The sequence below is a fragment of the Saccopteryx bilineata genome, chromosome 3 (genome assembly GCF_036850765.1).
Source record: "Saccopteryx bilineata isolate mSacBil1 chromosome 3, mSacBil1_pri_phased_curated, whole genome shotgun sequence".
In the NCBI taxonomy this organism is placed as follows: domain Eukaryota; kingdom Metazoa; phylum Chordata; class Mammalia; order Chiroptera; family Emballonuridae; genus Saccopteryx; species Saccopteryx bilineata.
Window position 1 is genome coordinate 278144726 of NC_089492.1, and position 18614 is coordinate 278163339.

General features: G+C 55.2%; 1 protein-coding gene across 4 annotated transcripts in view; it reads left to right on the forward strand.

Annotated features, from left to right (window-relative positions):
• RAP1GAP (RAP1 GTPase activating protein) overlaps positions 1-18614 on the forward strand; it is a 50559-nt gene that overhangs the window by 17379 nt on the left and 14566 nt on the right. For all 4 annotated transcript variants that reach the window (XR_010730501.1, XM_066270187.1, XM_066270186.1 and 1 more), the window contains exons 2-10: positions 4139-4232; positions 10231-10266; positions 11336-11383; positions 12565-12603; positions 12943-13128; positions 16093-16196; positions 16470-16548; positions 16959-17012; positions 18454-18537. Coding sequence is in view for 3 of the 4 variants with exons in the window: in XM_066270187.1 (XP_066126284.1) it covers positions 4139-4232; positions 10231-10266; positions 11336-11383; positions 12565-12603; positions 12943-13128; positions 16093-16196; positions 16470-16548; positions 16959-17012; positions 18454-18537 (724 nt within the window). In the remaining variant the exon portion in view is untranslated. The remainder of the gene's footprint in view (positions 1-4138; positions 4233-10230; positions 10267-11335; positions 11384-12564; positions 12604-12942; positions 13129-16092; positions 16197-16469; positions 16549-16958; positions 17013-18453; positions 18538-18614) is intronic.

The following is an 18614-nucleotide window of genomic DNA, read 5'->3' on the forward strand; positions in this document are numbered from 1 at the left end:
TCAGTTTACCCTTCTGGGAATTGGGGATTTTAGTGACTACCTTATCTCTGGATCCAGTTCCAGTGAGTCTCCCAGGGGTGAGCAGATAAAGAGGGCTTTTGAAAAGTACAAAGAGCTGTACTTACCACGGTGAGATTATTATTGTTACCTCGATGTGGAGATAAGGGAGGGAGAGGAGGTACAGTGACAGTTGCCAAGAAACCCGGGAGCTATCAGCAGCGGCTTCTGCCAGGCCCATCCCACTCAGGAGCCGGGCCACTGGGCCCTCCCCCCACACCCACCGCACCCTTCCCCTGCAAGAGATGGGTGCTTGAGAGGGAGGGAGCTGAAGTCAGCTGGCTGGTGGCCTGCCTCTGCAGGGCCTGAAGGTGACCCAGGAATGCGCCTGGCCCGAGCTCCGGGCTGGCTCCAGCTTTCTCTATGACCTTGAGCAAGTCACCTCCTCCCTGGCTACCACCTTTTTCTGTGTCCAGGTGTCCTGTCCCTGTAGGCAGGTGTCCAGGCCAAACAGGGCAGGATTAATGCTGGACCTAGGGAAGATGCTTAGTAGTGGCTGCAAGAGCCAGAAGCTGGGCTGGGAGCCACAGGGGGCCCAGGCCAGGTGGCAGGACTGAGGGCCCCGGGGTGAGAGCCACTGTGATGTGTATAGTAGAACCCTGGACTGGAGTCAGACCTTGGCACTGCCCTTTCCCGGGTATGACCTTGGGCTTGTCACTTAACCTCTTAGAACCTCAGTTTTCTTATTTGGAAAAAGGTTGATAATACGCCAGCCTCACCAAGCTGCTGTGGTGATCCAATGAGACGATGCCTGTGTAAACTGTAGAGCGCTGTGCAGACATATGACGATGGTCATGGCAGGGGAAGGCATGCTCCGGGCACCTTCCAGCTGCTACATGTTGCAGAAAGAATGCAAAGCATTTAAACTGGGTCAGGCTGTAGATCAGGAAGGTTGTCCTAAGTGGGGAGGGACAGAGGATTAGGGGGCCGCATGTGAATGGAATGGTGGAGACCAGGAGGAGTCAAGGGTGTGATAAGAGAGAAAGGGGAGAGACAGACAGGTTCAAGTTCAAGAAGAGGGAGGAGAATGACCAAGCTGGGGGAGATCTCCCGTGGCAGAAGGGAAAGTAGGGAGGGGTGGGCTAGAAAGATGGGGAAGAGATGGAGAGGTGAGGAAGGCTGAGAGGAGGAGGAGGCGAGAGGGATGGGGAGGGAGGTGAGAGGCTGAATTTATTCATTCCTTCAGAAGTATTTATTGAGAAATTGCTATTTACTAAGAGGCAGTATAAGGTAGCACTAGGGCACAGCATCTAGACCTGGATGGTCAGGGGTTCAAATCCTCTCTGTATTTCACTTACGTTTACTGTCAGTGTGACCTTGGACAAATCACTTGCCCTCTCTGTGTCTTGGTTCCCTAGTCTGAAAGGTGAGGGTTAGATCAGCTAATGCCAGGGAAGCAGCTGAAACCGGGCCTGCACATGGTACATTCTGGATCAGCGTTGGCTGCTGTCACGTCGCTACTGTGATTATTACTCTCCAATGTGACAGGGTCCATGGGGCCAGCTGCCTACACTGTGAAGTTCAGATCTTGGGCTCTGGAGTGACAAAGCTGGGTTTGAATGGTTGCTCTGCCTCATGAACTGTGTAAGGCAAGTTAATGGACCTTTACGTACCTCAGTTTCCTCATGCATCAAGCTGGCCATTTCTAAATACCCGTCTCCTGAGGGAGCTATGAGGATTAAATAAGGTCATGCAAGGCACAGGTTGGCTGTGTGTGTTCTTACTGCCCTTCTATCCCCCACGGCTGGGATGATGGGGGTAGGCAAGGCCCAGAGCTTCCGATCCCTGCCCTGTCCCGGATTCCTTTCCTGCCCCTGCCCTTTAGGACCTCAGTCTGACCTTTTAGGTGAAATTGCCTGGCGGTGAGGGTAGGAAGACTGGGCGTTTCCTGTGAGGAGTAGGACTACGGCCGGCCTTGAACCGGAGAGCCAGGGGCCTCAGGGCTGGATTCTGGATGGAAGTCAGAACCCCCCTGTCTTCAGAGACCTCCCTGGTCCTGTGCCAACATGGACAGTCCTGAGTGAGGCGGACACCTGGGCATGGAGAAACAGAAGCTGAGACGGTTCTGGAAGGGGAGCATGGGAGGCAGCTGCTGCCAGGCTGACCTGCAGTGACCACTGTTGGAGCCTGGGGGCATGACGGGGACCGTCAGGAGGATACCATTGGCACAGCTCCATCTAGGGCAGCAACCTCCGCTCGGGAGGCAGGGCCATGGCAAGACAGTGGTCCCTGCCACCAAGGCAGCCCAACCTCGCCGGGGCCTCAAGCCCAGGGTGTCCTGACCCCTGGGCCACCTCTGCTCCCCATCCTGCTGGCCCTGGCTCTGCTCGGTCACAGGCACGGCCTTTCCAAGTTTGGAGTCTGTTATCCATTTGCTCGGAGAAGTGGCTTCCCCTCTCTGAGCCTCATTTTCTCTCATCTATAAAAATCGGGATAAAAATAAACAAACAAACAAACAAACAAACAAATAAATAATCGGGATAAATAATGCCAACCTCATAGCACCGTAGTGAGAATAGAATGTGCATGACATGGTTACAGCACACAGTAGGTCTCAACGAAGAGTCCCTGTGGCAGCCACAGTGGAAGTTGCCTGGGCCATTTCTATAGGCCTCTCTCTAGTCCCTTGCCCCCAGTCTCTCCCCATGTCAGCATGCCTTGCAATCTACAGGAGCCTGTGTTTAGGTTCACAAACCTTCCATACCTCCCCACTGCCGACCTTCATTGAGTCATTCAGTTATTCAAAAAATACTAACTGAGATCCTAACTTGCAGAGCCAGAGTTTACTATGAATGAATGAATATCAAAGAGTATATTGAGTGAATAACTAGTAGCTGCTCAGGCTCTGTGACAATTTGGGGGGGAAACTGAGGCTGAGAGGAGTGTGTCACTTGTGGTCACACAGCAGATAAGTGCTTGGGAATACCTCCCCCACACTGATGCTACAGGATGGAAATGCTACTGTCTCCATATCCATCCTTCTGGGTCAAGACCTTCTTTTCAGATGTACCCTGGGAGGTGGAGAGGCGCGTGCGTGCGTGCGTGCACGTGGCAGGGCTGTGGACACTCTCTCTGGGGTGCTTCTCCTACTGGAGGAACAGGGCTGAGGGGAGTCAGCAGGGGTTCAGAGCTTCCTCAGGGTCTCCTTCCGGGGCCAGGTTCCTGCAGGCTCGTCCCCTCTTGGGGTGTGGCAGCCCCAGCTCCACCTGACTCAAGCAGCTGTGTGCCTACATGACTCATCCTCCTGGTTGATGGGACCTGGGCGGGCGGGGGGGTTGGGGGGGCAGCCACGTCAGGGTGGCCCTAGGCAGCCAGCGGAAGCTAGGCCTGCTCCCTCAGCCCTGGGCTCCCTGGGTCCCAGGAACCACGCGGCACTTCCTCTCCTTGACCCTGGAGGTGGCCTCCTCAGCAGGCTTCTTAGAGTGACAGGGGCTGACTTCACCCTCACCAGACCTGTTTTCTTTCCTCAGGGAGGGGTGGTGTGGGCAGAGTCCAGGCTTGGAGACAGGCAGGCCTCACTCAGATGCAGGCTGTGCTGCAGCCCAGCTGGGTGACCTCTGCATGCCTCTGGGCCCCTGTCTGTCAAGTGGGAATACCAGTCGGGCAAGGAGTCTGTGCCCTCAGGCCTGGAGAGCAGGCTCGCAGGGTCTGGCACACAGTAGGCCCAATGAGTGTCAGGCACTATTACAGAGGCTGGGGCGCCCTACCTAATCCCGAGGTCAGGGGCTCAGCCATCTACAGCAGCTGTCACTGCCCCCACCTCAGGCCACCTATCTTCCCAATGGGCTGTGGACTGTCTTCTTGGCTGGAGAAGGTGTGAGGGAGGCCTAATGGAGAGCTTGGGGAGAGGCCCTGTTCATATGCTGGTCCCTGGGGGAGGGGCCTGTTTAGGAGCCCTGCTCAGGAAGCACTTCCTCCTCCTCCTCCTCCTCTTCCTCCTCCTGGGGAACCCAGTACCCCCTCCTCCACAAAATCTTTATCCCCTCACATCCCCCAACTCTGAGGTTGACTCTTCCTCCCAAACTTCACAGATCTCCCAGCTTGGGGCTCTACCTGACCTCAGACTATTCTTCTCTTCAAGGAGGAGTAATGGGCAGAGCCAGCGCTTCCCTCAGGCACTAGACCTGCCACAAGTGGACTTCGTCTCCCCACACACTGCTTCACTCTACCCAAAGGTAGGTGCCCCCCTCCCCACTGTCCCTGGTCTGGAGGCCCCCTGGGCTGAGGGATACCTAAAAGTGATGACCGGGCAGAGGTAAAATGTTCCGACTAGCACTCCTCACCCCTGGATGGGCCTAGCACAGTCTCAGAGGTTGAACAGGGGTCTGTAGCATTGCTGGGGGTGGGGAAGAACAGCTGGGAATAAACTGGTTCCAACTATTCTTCCTTATTTTCATCACCAACACCGCCATCACTTTCCTGATCTGTAAATTGGGTATAATGACAGTACCTAATTCACAGGGCTATTGCGAGGATTAAATAGAGAACTGCCAATAATGCACCCCATACATGCTATCTGGCACAGAGTAAAAGCCTTATAAATTAGCCTGCTGTTATCATCAAAATCAAATGTTCACGCAGTACCTGCTTTGTGTCAGACTTTGTGCTGGGTGCTAAGCAGCCAGAAATCAACTAGACGCAGAACCTGCCCTCAAGGAGTCATAGCTGGTTTGGAGAGAAATAATTAAACTTATGCAGAGTGTCAAATACCAGTAATAACTGGTAGTATTGATTGAGATTTATTGGTGGGCCATGTGGGTACTTAATACTTTAAATACGGTATCTCATTTCATCTTCAAATTGTAAATACTGTGTGCTACAATTATTAGTCCCATTTTGCAGATAAGAAAATCAAGGCTCAGAGAGGTTAAGTTACTTGTTCAAAGACACATAGTATAGAATGTTATGGGGTCAGGACGGGAACTCAGGCTGTCTGACCAGAGTGCCTGGTCTTGTGGCCTCTCAAATGCAGTCGTAAGCCCTCACTTTTGCAGTACACTTTACAGTTGCTAAAGCACGTCCACAGACATCATGCCTCTTGGTTCCTTCATTATACCTCGGGTGGTAGGCATTCTCCAGATGAGGATCCAGATGCTCAGAAAGGTGAAGTAGTTTTCCCAAGGTCTCACAGAAAATAGCAGAGGCAGAATCTGCCAAACTTCTCTCCCAGCATCTGGCCTGTTACAAGGACTATCCATGTTCTTCTCCTAGGTTGGGAAGACAGATAGCCAAAGAATGGTGTCCTTATTGGGGACTACTACCTCCAAGGGGGTCCCTTTTCTGTTCTCTGTGCCTCAGCAACAGCCCAAAATGAGCCAAATAGATCCTGGGGCTTAGCAGGAAGGGAGTGGTTTGATGGCAGCTGGGTTCAATAAGTGAGCATCTGGGAGGAGGCCTGGGTTCTCACCAGGGGCTGTGTGCCCTTGGACCATATCTTCTCCTCCCCAGGCCTCAGTCTTCCTATCTGGAAGATTAGGGTTGGAATAGCCTATAACCCTAAGTCCTGCCCGCTCAGAAAGCCTGGGGCTGGCCTTCTTGTATTAGGTCTGTGATGCCTCCCGTTGGACTTCCTGGCCTCCACCTAGTTTGTGTAGAAACCTCTAGCACAGCCCACCCCTACTCCAGAATCAAGACACAGTCTGTGAATTATCTCCTTTGACGGGGAGGAAACGAAGGTCCAGAGAGACTGATTCATCTGCACACCCAACAAACCAGCGGTGGAGCTGAGGGAACCAGGCCTGGATACATTGCCCACCCCCACCCCAGCACCCTAACTGGGCACCAGTTTATAATGTTGATAGAATTGGTTTGAGGGGCAGATCTCCTGGTGTCAGTGGGAAAATCCCTGCCCCTCTCTAGGCCTCAGTTTTCTCTTCTGTAAAATAGAGGTGACAGCTGCCTCCTCTACCCACCTTGCCAGCTTGCAGTTGAGTGATGACCTTGAAAGGCTTTGGAAAGTAGAAATCAGGAAGCTGAACTATATTATCAGTATTATGTTCCCAGGGTAGGACAGAACACCCAGAAGGGACTCTCTTCATTGAGGAGCCACACTTGAGATACCCAGGACCCTCCTATGCTGCCCTCTTATAGGGGTTTCTTCACTCGGGGATTCAGAAATCTGCACAGTTGTACTTATACAACCTACCCACACTTACGTACATGGCCACAATCACTTGTCTCTCATGTATTCAGAAACTTGCACACATACATATGTAAGCATGTACAGACACATATATACAAACACACAAGCACACCTAGGATCTCCAGGTACACACATCCATATCTGATCTCAGTCTCTCTCTCACACACACACACACACACACACACACACACACAGCTGCATGCACACATGTGCACCCCGTCCCATCTGCCTGGCACACAGATGTCTCTGGTGATACCAGCAGGTCTTGCCTTTTCCCAGTGTGGGAATGGATATTTCTCTGGCTTCTTTTTGATGGGTGCTCGGAAGCGCTCAGGCCTGGAAGTGCCTGCATAAATCAATATTTGCTGCTGTTAATTATTAAAAACAAAGCTACACCATGTCTGGGACACATATCTCTGGAGTTCCTGCTGGCTCCCTGGGCTTCAGCCTGACACAGGGCCAGGTCTGGGGGAAAGGAAGGCATGGTGCCTTCCTCCCAGGAGCCCTTGGACCTGGATTTGGAGGGTGGTAGGCAGCTGCCAACAGCTCCTTCAGGATGAAGAGAGGCTGGGCACGGGGCTGGTGGACAGTCCTGCCTGTGCAGGGTCCAAAGCAGCTGGTGTTGACTTGGCCACAGTTCAGGAAGCAATTGCCGCTCTCCCAGCATCTGTCAGTGCTGGTTTAGCGGCCCAGCCCTGCTCGTACTGTACAATGGGAGACACAATGCAGGGGCAGCTGGAAGGGCCTGCAGAGGTTTTGTATTTTACAAATGGGGAAACTGAGGGCTATAGAGATGTCAGGGACTCACTCAAGTTCACTCAGCAAGTTGTAGAAGGGCCAGAGCAAGAACCGTATGACCTGAAGTCCGCTCCGTATGGTGGGTCCTTGGCAGCCCCTTGCCAGTCATTGTGACTGTTTCCCCTAGGGTCAGGGGCAATCAGGACGGAGGTGGGGGTAGTTTGAACCTGGTACAGCATGGGGTCTGGAGGAGGGAGGGAACAGGCCAGCCACTGTCAGGCATTATGTATGGGACAGGAGGAGAGGGGGAGGGAAAGGAAAGCTGCCCCAGGCCTCTCCCTGGATTCCTAGTTCTGTCTTTCCTAGCTCTGTGGTTTTGAGCATATTTCATTTCTTGGAATAGGTTTTCTCTTCTGTAAAATGGGCATGACACTCGCACTTCCTGGGCTGTGGGGAGAGAATGCGATTTGCTGAGGGTCCAACATTAAGTAGGTGCTCAAGAAAAGTCCTCTGTCCCCAAAGTAATCCCCTCCTTATCATCCTGTCTGGCTTCACAGCAGGTCCTAAGAACCCTGTCCCTGAGGCCCTGAGGAGGGGTCCTAAAGTCTGGGAAGATAGAGAAGGCGGGATAGGGGAGCACAGGGGAGATCCTTGGGGTGCCACAGAACCCAGCGCGCTGAAACCTTCAAGCACTCGGGCAAGTGTGCGCAGGCGCAATGTCCAGGGGCCGCAGGTCGGACCGCTCCGGGGGGCGGGGTCTCGTGTGTCCCCGCCCCGGATCTCCGCAGCCCCGCCCCGGTCCCGCGCCGCCCGTACCTGGCGCCCCGCCCCCTCCGGGCCCGGCCGCCGGGCGAGCCCAGCGCAGGCAGGGCGCCTCCGGGAGCCCGAGCCGGAGCGCGGAGCTCGGCGCTGCGGGGCCCGGGCCGGGGCGCGCGGGCCGGAACCGGCTGGACCAGCTGAAGCGCCACCGGGGCGGGGGCTGAGCTGGGCTCGGGATGGCGCAGCTGCGGTCCCTGGCATCCCCCGGCCGCCCGCGGAGGGGCTCACTGCCCGCGGGGGCCGGCTGGCAGGTGAGGACCCGGGTGAGATGGCCCGGGGCTCTGCCGGCGCCGCCGGGTCCGTCCGACTTCCTCGAAGCCTGGCAGCCTCTCTCCCAGCTGGGGAGCGTGTGCGAGGCACCGTCATGGAGGGTGTGTTAGCTTCTGGGGCTGACACCCTGCCACGGCGGCCACAGGGCACACCCCTGCCCTAGGGTCCCGGGCCTTGGGCTTTTTCTGTCGCTGCCCACGAAAGAGTGCCCGTGGTGGCACTGTGGCTCAGGGCTACAGTGTGTGTGTGTGTGTGTGTGTGTGCGCGCTTGCGCGCGCTTGCGCGCTTACTAACCTTCACGTCCATCCCTTACCCCTTTAGGGTGATCTGAGTGTCACAGTGTAACTTTGCATAATGCTCTGGGCCACTTAGCTCACAGCCTTCCATGTGTCAGGTGTCTGCTGCTCTTGTGAGTCTGTAACTGTGAGTGTCACTTGTTGCAGTGTGTATACCCTGGGTGACAAGACCATGTGCCAGTGTTGCATGGTTGTGTTTCTGTGACTCCCGGTGCATTGTTCCTGGTCATATTAGGTCACCCTAAGTGGGGTGCTCTGGGGGACATCAGTGCGCCCCATCACTGTTATGCTGGTTGTGCTGGGCTGAGGTTGTGTGGACATAGATGCCAGTGCTGCTGTTGTACAGGGTGTTGGATTGACAGGCATGTTTGTCTACTTGGACTGCAGGTGTGTGTCTGGTTTGTTTTGACTGCCTGTGGAACTGTATTGTCCAAGCTCAGAACTGTTGAGTGTAGCCATAAGTGACCATGGGTCAGCGTCTCCTGTGAACACCTGTAGTTCATTTCATGGGGTGGCTTTTGCCCCTGTGGTCGAGCCTCAGAGTGTTCACATGGAGTTTTTGTGTCTTGTGACGTTTTAACAGAGCTCTGTGTATGTGTCTGTCTCTACATGTGTGTGAGAGAGAGAGAGCGAAGAGTGGTGTGCACTCAAGCGGTGTAGGGTTCAGACCTGTTCCCCTCACCCTTGGTGATTAGCCATTCTGTAGTTGCTGCATGCTTTTCCTTTTTCTTAAAATTCATCTAATGTTGTGGGATTGAGTCTGTCATGTCTGCTACAACAGGGTGTGTGACTCCGATGGAGAAGGTACGTGGGAGTGGGCTTTGTACCGGAAGTTTCCATGAACAAGCCTGCCTGTTATTGTGTCTCCACACGCAGATGTGAGGGTGGTTTTGTGGTGGTCGTGTAGCTTCATGTGAAATTACTGGTGTGCAGATGTGCACAGCGGGTGGGTTTGCATTTGTGTGTGTGGTTCTTGTACATGGACCTGTGTATGTGTTAGTGGGTGTGCTGTTGTGTAACTTAGGACAGCAACATGGGAGTTTGCAGGTTAGCATATAGCTTTGAGTCTAAGAATTGGTGTGTACAGACCCCGTGGGTTTGTGTCTGTTTGCTTTCTTTGGTACAGTGAGACTGTTTAAATATTGGTGTGTAGGCCTGTGTGTGTGTGTTTGAGCAAGAGAGAGAGAAAGAGTATGAATTTCCTGGTGCATAACCGCATAGCACATGTGTGTGAGCTCAGGTGGTGTGCTCACAGGGCAGCAGGAGCCTGGAGGGACTGGGGGAGGGGCACGGTCTTGGAGACTCTGGGGGCTTCCCAGGTCCAGCCCCCAGCCCCACCAGCCTCAAGGATGCCGCCTTCCAGGAAGGCTCTCAGGGAGTTGGCTCTGGAGAGGCTGAAGCTGCCAAGGCAGCTGGCAGATGCCCGATTAACCCTGCGTGTGCCCTGGCTAGCCTCAGGAGAGGCTGTCTGTGGGGGGGGGTGCGTATGGACTCACACATGTGTGTTGGCCCAACAGGCTATCCCAGCATCCTCTCCCCCAAAGGCTCCCAGCCCACACTACTTGTGGGGGGAAGGGTGGAACCACAGACCCTTCTGAGGTTTCCAGCTGAGTTCCTCTTTGGGGCTGGGATGGGGGCTCTTCTGAGGGGTACACGGGCTGATCCTGGCACTGCCAACTTTGTAGTGACGTGGGGACATCCCTGTCCGAGACACCAGCCTCCTCCTTTGGAGAAAGAGACTGAGTGGAATGGGTTGCCCCACGGGCTCTGGGCTGATAGGTCCAAGGTGGCTGGTCAGGGCTAAGGAGACCTGGGCAGATGGATTGGGTGCAGACGCCTTGGGGGCCCAGCAGGATCAGCTGGACCACCCTGAGGGCCGACCTGTTTGTTCCCCCATCTCTGTTGCAGAACACAGATCTGTTTGAGATGATTGAAAAGATGCAGGTGAGGTTGGATCCGTTGCCCACTCCTGGGAGCCAGAGATGGGGCTGGGCTGGGGGTGGGGGGCCTTTGCTATATCTCTAGCACTACATCTCTCTGAGACAGCCCAGGAACCCTGGGCAGTGTGTTGTCCGGAGCACTCTGTCCAGAGTAGAGGGTGAGGACTGATAGCGCCCAACTCCCTATCTGACCCCGGGGTCCAGGCCCCACTTCATCTCCCCATCTACCATCCCTGTGTAGGTCCCCAGCACGGCTGGGGTCCCCACTTCAACCCACCCCACATACACATAGCATCCTCCATCCCCCGAGAGGCGACACAGACTCTGCAGGACCCCATATAAAATGGGAGGAGGGGCAGATGCCAGGGCCACTACATAGAAGGTGTGCTGCAGGTCGAGGGAGGTGTTGATGACCAGGCAGCCCCTTCCCCTCTGACTCCTGCCTGCCCTCCACTCCCCAGCCCTGGGCTTCCAGGCCCTTGTCTGTTTTTCAAATGAATGTGTGTTGGGAGGTGGGCAGGGGGCTGGGGTGACTTGGAAAAACGGCCGGAGTTTTCCCTGATGTCAGTTCATCCTCTAACCCTCTCTCCTGCCCCTTCCTGTTTCTCTGCCTCTCTTACTTAGTCTTTCAGTCTCCATCACTCCCCTTCTCTTCTCTCTTTCCCTCTCCCCCCTCTCTCCCCCCCTCTCCCTCTCCCTCTCCAGGTCTCTCTCAACAACACGTATCTGTGTAGATGCAATAGCCTCCCTCCCCACCTCCCTGCACTCACACGCAGGCACCTGCACACCACCCCCACCCCCACTCCCAGCGGCAGACATTCCCGTACAAAGCCCCCAGCCCCTCCCTGCTGCCGCCGGCCTCCCACAGCCCAGGTTACCAGCAGGAGGAGGCCAGCCCTGCAGAGAGGTCTGAGTAGCCCAGCTCCCTGCCTTGGGAGCATCCCACATTGGTGGGCTTTTCCCTTCTACACTGGACGGACTGGGAGCCCCAGGGAGGTGGCCCGCAGCAAGCATGGGAGGGGTATAACCAGAGGGAGGGGTGTAACAGGAGTGTTGTTGCCCTCTCTTTGCAGGGAAGCAGGATGGATGAACAACGATGCTCCTTCCCACCACCCCTCAAAGTAGGTCTGAACCACGAAGGCCCCATCCTTCCGTGCATTTCCTGAGCAGCCTCTCGAAAGGGTGTGGGGACCTGGACAGGGACAGAAGAGGGGGGCAGACTCCCTCCCTTGGGTGGGGGTGGGGCCTGGGAAGTGCTGCCACCCACGGAGCTAGCCCAAGAGAACCCACCCCCTTTCATGAGTTAGTCCTTCTGTGGGCTAGGTGCTGGGGTGCCCAGCTTGGCCCTCTAGGAATTCTGAGATGTGGAGGACCGCTCCCTTGCTTTAGGTCTGAGGTCTTCATTGCAGCTCCTCCCCACCCCGTCTTCACCAGTCAAACCCACCCTGCCTTTCCTGGCTTCCCAGCTCAGGGTCGAAGCCCCGCACCTCACAAGACAGCCTGTGTCAGCTGTTCTCCAGTTATGATGGAAGGCTGTAGGGAGACTCAGACCCAGGACCCGGGAGGCTTATGCTCTCCTGCTCCCTGGAAAGCTGAGGGGGTTGGGGGAGGCGAGACATGGTTGCCCCCCACCAACCTTCCCATGATGAGACTGACAGGAAGCCTGGGACTGAAGGAGAGTGAGGGGGCTCTTGGATTTTCCTGGGCAGGGGGGACTGCATAGCCCCCCTAGGTATGCATATGGTTCTCTGGTTGGTGATCTGAGACCCCAGCCATCCAAGAAGCCTGGAGGCTGGGCCTGGGGTAGTGGGCCCACGGCTGCAGGGGTGAGAATTAAAAGGAGTTCATGGGCATAAGCCTGATGCTTTGTCTAAGACAGGAGTTTTCAAAGTGGGGTCCTCAGCTTAGCCCCATCAACACCACCCAGGGCATCAGAAACTCTGGGGTGGCATGAGGCCATCTGTGTTTAATGAGCCCCTAGGCCATTCTGATGCACTGAGAACCACTGCTCTGGATGTCCCTTCCTTCCGGGGAGGCACTGGGCCGCCTCCGCAGGCGGGACGAGGCCCAGAAGAGGCCTCCAGCATTCAGTGAGCTACGCCGGCTTCAGCTTCAGCCTCGTGGGGTCACCCCAAAGCAAACCCTGCCCCTCCTGTGAGATGGGGAGGTGGAGAGATCAGGATATAGGCCATCCATACGCCCAGCCTGGTGGCTGGCCAAGCAGAGAAGCATTGTAGGGACGCTGGAAGCAAAGGCTGCGGACCCATCCCAGCTGAGTCTCGGCCCTCCTTGTGTTTTGCAGACTGAAGAGGACTACATTCCCTACCCAAGTGTCCACGAGGTAGCCAGCTGGACGGCCCTGACCCCATCCTCACTCCAGGCCTGGGAGGCATTCACACAGAGAGTCAGGGTGCCTGACTCTCCTCCCTGTCAGGGGCCTAACCGCAGTGGGGGGCTGGAGGCTCAGTTTATAGGCCAAAGGCTCAGAGGCCGTTTGAACCCAAGGCCTCTACCTGCCCCTACCCCCATCCTCTGAGAATGGGATGTGGGGCTCCATGTGCTCTGGGACCCACAGAGGCTCTGGGTTGTCCCTGTACCCCTTAGATCTGAGCTGGGGAGCTGTCCTGGGGGCCCCCAGTGGGGTGGAGTGTGGGTGGCTCTCAGCTGAGTTCCCCTTCAGGTCCTGGGGCGAGAAGGGCCCTTCCCCCTCATCCTGCTGCCCCAGTTTGGGGGCTACTGGATTGAAGGCACCAACCACGAGATCAGCAGCACCCCAGAGACGGAGCCGCTGCAGTCGCCCACGACCAAGGTGAAGCTGGAGTGCGACCCCACAGCCCGCATCTACCGGAAGCACTTCCTTGGCAAGGTGGGCGGCCCGCTGGCATTGAAGGGCTGGGTCTGGGAGGGAGAGGACCCTTGGGCTAGGGCTGGGTGACAGTCCCAGAGCCCCAAGTCTCAGGAAGCATGCATGGTAGATTCACTCATTCATTCAACAAATATTTATTGCAAAAAGCAGTCCCATGGTGTAGCGTTCAATGGCAGACACACTACCAGGCTCCTCCTCCTGGCTCTGCCACTTACTGCATGGGACGTGGGCAAGTCACTATCCTCCCTGTGCCTGTAAAAATGGAGCTAGTGATGATACCCATCTCATAAGGCTGCCACACGACTCTAATGACAGGATGCTTGTAAAAGGTTTTGAATGGCATCTAGCATGGAGTAAGGCTCACTGGGAGTTAGCAAATAATGAGCAGCGGCTGTGTGCCTGGCCCTGTGCACGGCACCAGATGTGTAGCAGCAAACAAAGCACACCCAGGCCCTTCCCTCAGGTGGACCGAGGTGGGGCATGGAAGACACAGAAGTGTCATGTGTGACCTGGATTGATGTTACCCCCACCCCATCACCAGCCCCAGAGCAGGGACCCTGCCCGGTCACAAATTATTAGAGTGTCACCCAGCGGTATTCCACACGAGTTCCTGGGCAAGGTTGTGGGAGCTGGAGGGGAGGTCTCACACTGGACCGTGTGTGTGCCAGGTTCCTCCCCTGGTGCTATCTCTACATCAGTTTACTCTGAGGTGACAGATTGTAGTGTGGGACCTAGGGTCTTGAGGCGTAGGTGGCAATCTCGGCTCTACCATTTGTTAATGGTATGACCGTGAGCAAGTTTTTTAACCTTCCTGATCCTGTTTTCTCATCTATAAAAATGAGGTAATAGCCTGACCTGTGGTGGCGCAGTGGATAAAGCGTCAACCTGGAAATGCTGAGGTTGCCGGTTCAAAACCCTGGGCTTGCCTGGTCAAGGCACATATGGGAGTTGATGCTTCCTGCTCCTCCCCCCTTCTCTCTCTCTCTTTCTCTCTCTCTCTCTCTCCCCTCTCTATAATGAATAAATAAAATCTTTAAAAAAAATGAGGTAATAAACGTATATTAGGGCGTAGAAAACCATGCCTGGCACATAGTACGTACTTAATAAATGTTAGCTGTTATTATTATATCTTACTGATTCTGTGAGATCAGGGTCCTAGTTTTTCAGAAGAGGAAACAGGTTCAGAGAGGTAAAGCAACTTGGTCAAGGTCACAGAATTACTGAGCTGAGAATTGGACCTCGCTCTGGCTGATCTTCTACTAAGACACGCTATGGGAATGGACAATATTGTACTATAATTATGTAATGTGGCAAATGTCACTACAACAGCAATCATGTTACAGTATATGAATATGTCAAAGTAGCATGTTGTATACCTTAAATTTATACAGTTATATGTCAAATATATTTTTAAAAGACATATTACGGGAGGGGTCATGTTGCCAGGCGTGTGCTTGCACATGTACACATGTATGTGTTGGGAGGAGGTGTGATTCCTTGGGGAGTTGGGAGCTGTGTGACCTCAGTCTGAGCTGAAGGCCTGGCCCTGGGGCTGTTAGTGCTGGGGTTGGGGGGAAAGGGGTGGAACCCACTGGGACAGACTAAACTCGCAGCCCCGGGTCAGGCTTAGGGCCCCACCTCCAGGCCGAGCATGCGGGCGGAGAGACCTGCGTCCTGCTACCCACTGTCCAGAGGCTCTTGGCTGGGGCTGCGGGTGGTGGCATCTGGGGGCTGGGTGAGCCTAGCACACAACTGGCACTCGGAAAAGTCTGCTAAGGAGTGACAAGTGATAGAACAAATGCCTTGAGCAGAGAAGGATCTGAGGAGGTGCAGGTTGGGAGGTCAGAGAGGCATGATGACCAGAGTCAGGATAGAAACACAGAGAGGAGGGGATCCCAGGGGGAGGATCCTCTGGGCTTAGTCAGGAGGTATAGGGAAACCCCCCAGCTTGAGGACCTGGGCAGCCCTCCTTGCCAAGTGCCTGCATCTCCTGCTCTGCAGATGGTGCCGAGCATTTGGGGGTTTCCGCCACTCTGTGCCCAGGCAGGGCTGAGGGGGACTCTGCCCCAGGTGCACCCAGACTCTCCCTGAGCTGTGGATTTGTGGGGCGCATCCCTGGGCCCCTGCCACTTTCTTCTCCTGCCCTCTGAGCACAGGTGTTCATGTTTAAACAGGACTCACTTCCCGGATGACTCCTGGGGTAGGTGTGGCTGGGGAGGCAGCCCCACTTCCAGAGCCGAGGCTGGCAGGAGGGAGCCCAAAGCCAGGCTGGTGTGTGATCGCTTGGTGCTCCTGGCCCGTGGCTTTGGTACTCCCCACCTGGAGGTGCCAGCCCTGGGCTCCTGTCTGGGGATACCAGCCCTGCAGCAGCTTTCCCTTGTGCCCTCTGGGTATTTCTTCTATTTCTTCCCAACCTGCTGCTGTTTCTGCAGGTGAGGCAGGAGGGTGAGAACCTGCCAGGTCAGCCACCCAATGAGTTCACTAGATGTTTCACTTCCTGTTTCTCACAGGCCCTGGCTTCAGGGGCCAAAGGTTGAGCAATCCATCAGTCAACATCTTTTTTATTAAGCCCCTACTGTGTGCTCAGCCCAGAAAAGGACAGGGCTGGGATACACATGGAGATGCAAATGTGGTCCTGACTTTGGTGAGAACCCAGAGAGCCGAGGTTTCTATAAACATTCACTGACCACCTACTCTGTGCCAGGCACTTGATCTCAGTCCCTGCCACCAGCCCACAGGTAGGTGGCCTCCCTCCTGTTTTATAGACTAGGAAGCTGAGGCTACTCAGCAGGCAGGTGGGGAATGGGATTTGAAGGCAGGTCTCTCTGGTGCAGAGTCTGTTAGCGGTGACACCTGCAGCTTGGTGAAGAACCCCCATCTAGGAGTGAGTTGGCTTTCTAGTCTGGTTTCCAGAAACCCCGAGCTCAGCCTCACCCACTCCCCTGGCCTCACCTCCCACCACAGGAGCATTTCAATTACTACTCACTGGACACTGCCCTGGGCCACCTTGTCTTCTCACTCAAGTATGATGTCATCGGGGACCAGGAGCACCTGCGGCTGTTGCTCAGGTGAGGGGCGGGTGAGGGGCCCTTTGACAGTAGGGAGGGCTGAGGTCTTATAATCTGAAAACCCATCTCATTTTACCTAGTCTTCTAATCGAGACCCAGAGAGGGCCAGGGGTGTGCCTGAGGTTGCACAGCATGTTAGTGTGGAGCCAGGCCTGGCTCCCATCATCACCAGTGGTCCTTGCTGGAGTCTTACTTTGTGTGGAGGGGCTCCTGCCTCCCTTTCCCGCACCCTAGCCCCTAGAAAGCCCCTGATCGTGGGCTTTCTTCTCCCAGGACCAAATGCCGGACATACCATGATGTCATCCCAATCTCCTGCCTCACCGAGTTCCCCAATGTGGTCCAGATGGCAAAGGTGAGGCCTCTGCTCCTTCGTGCTGGGCTCTCTTTGGATACCGTAGGTGGGCACACAGCTTGGGGGCTACGGCTTGGCCTTAGCACACCCTCCTCCTTAGCTAGGTCCTAGCCCTGCGTCCTGCAGCACCATCTTGGAGGCCCTGCCTCTCACGTGTTCCCATGATGCCCCTGTGCGGGAGACCCTGTCCCCTGCCTGTGCGTCCTGGCACTGTTTTGGAGCACTTTTGGAAATGAGACCCCAGTCCTCTTTACCCCATTCTGAGCAACAGTGAGCCCTCAGTCCTGCTTCTGCCTTGTTTGTCCCCTCTCCTTTCTCCACTGTGCCCCCTGGACCTTGGCCTGGGAGACCCAGAGGCCCCACCCCCCTCCCAGCCCCACCTTTAGGCGGCCCCTTATCTCCTCCTGCAGCTGGTGTGTGAAGATGTGAACGTGGACCGGTTCTATCCTGTGCTCTACCCCAAGGTACAGCTGGGTCTGGGCCCTGGTTTCTGAAAGTAGGTGGGTGACTGGGGGACTGAGCATTGATGGGCACCTGCTGTGTGCAGAATATTTTCCTCAGTTTCTCATTTAATCTCTATAATAAGCCTGCCAAGTCCACAGTTTGCAGAAAAGGAACCAGAAGCCCAGAAAGGTTCTGTATTTTACCCAGGGATGCCCAGCAGATAACAAAGGGCTGCATTTACACCCAGTGTTGTTGGCCTTGGAGGCATGCCTTACCTCTGCAAACTCTCGCTGTAATTTGGCAACCCTCCCAAGGGCGACCTGTGCTCCTGAGCCAGGGGACTCACTGGCCTTTCTCTCTGACCCCAGAGGGGGCCTGGTGGGAGAGAATAACACAAACACCTTCATAAATGGTGCCCACAGACAGCAGCTGCATCTCCAGGTGCTGTGACAATGTGAGGAAAGGGTAGTGACTCTGTCTTCAAGAGGCCAGGGGGGCTTCCTGAAAGAAGTAGGCCTTGAAAGACATGTTGCTCTGACTGCATTCTAGAGCAAGATGTAGTCCTTGAGAGGTGCTGTGGGCCAGGGAAGGTTCTTGAGGGAAGGGGCCTCAGAGATTAGATTCCATCTCTCAGTCACAGAAGAGGAAACTGCGGCCCAAGGTGAGGACAGGATCTAGCCTCAAGGTCCACTGCATGTCAGTGGGACTGGCCTGTTCTAGATTAATGAGGTGGGTTTATAGAGGAGCCAAGGAGGGAGCTGGATATTGTAGAATGGAGTGGGGGTGGGGGCTCAAAGGCAAAACTCAGGAGCAATGAGCTTGAGGTTGGAATCCAACACACCTGAATTCAAGTCCCCACTCTGCCTTGCAAGCTATTGACCTTAGACAAGTTACTGAAGCTCTGAACCTTGGTTTTTTCATCTGTAAAATGGGAAAAGCAGGAATGTCTCCCTCATGGGCCGGTTCTGAGGATTTTTCTTTTTTTGTATTTTTCCGAAGTTAGAAGTGGGGAGGCAGTCAGACAGACTCCCTCATGCACCTGACCAGGATCCACCCAGCATACCCACCAGGGAGTGATGCTCGGCCCATCTGGAGCGTTGCTTCATTGCGGCCAGAGCCATGCTTGCACCTGAGGCAGAGGCCATGGAGCCATCCTCAGCGCCCGGGCCAACTCTGCTCCAATGGAGCCTTGGCTGTAGGAGGGGAAGAGAGAGAGAGGAAGGAGAGGGGAAAGGGTGGAGAAGCAGATGAGCGCTTCTCCTGTGTGCCCTGACTGGGAATCGAACCCAGGATTTCCATACGCCGGGCAGATGCTCTACTGCTGAGCCAACCAGCCAGGGCTGTCCTGAGGATTAAACGAGATGATGCACAAGGCGTACCAGGCACAGTGCTTGGCACGTAGGAGCAGCAAACAGCACCTTGAAGAAGCAGTCTGTTTCAGCCATTGCCCTCTCCCCCCAGGCTTCGCGGCTCATCGTCACCTTTGATGAACATGTTATCAGCAATAACTTCAAGTTTGGAGTCATTTATCAGAAGCTTGGGCAGGTGTGCTCACCTACTCCTCCCTGCTCCCCCACCTACCTGGCCATGTATCTGGGACCTCAGACCTTTGCCAGGGAGTG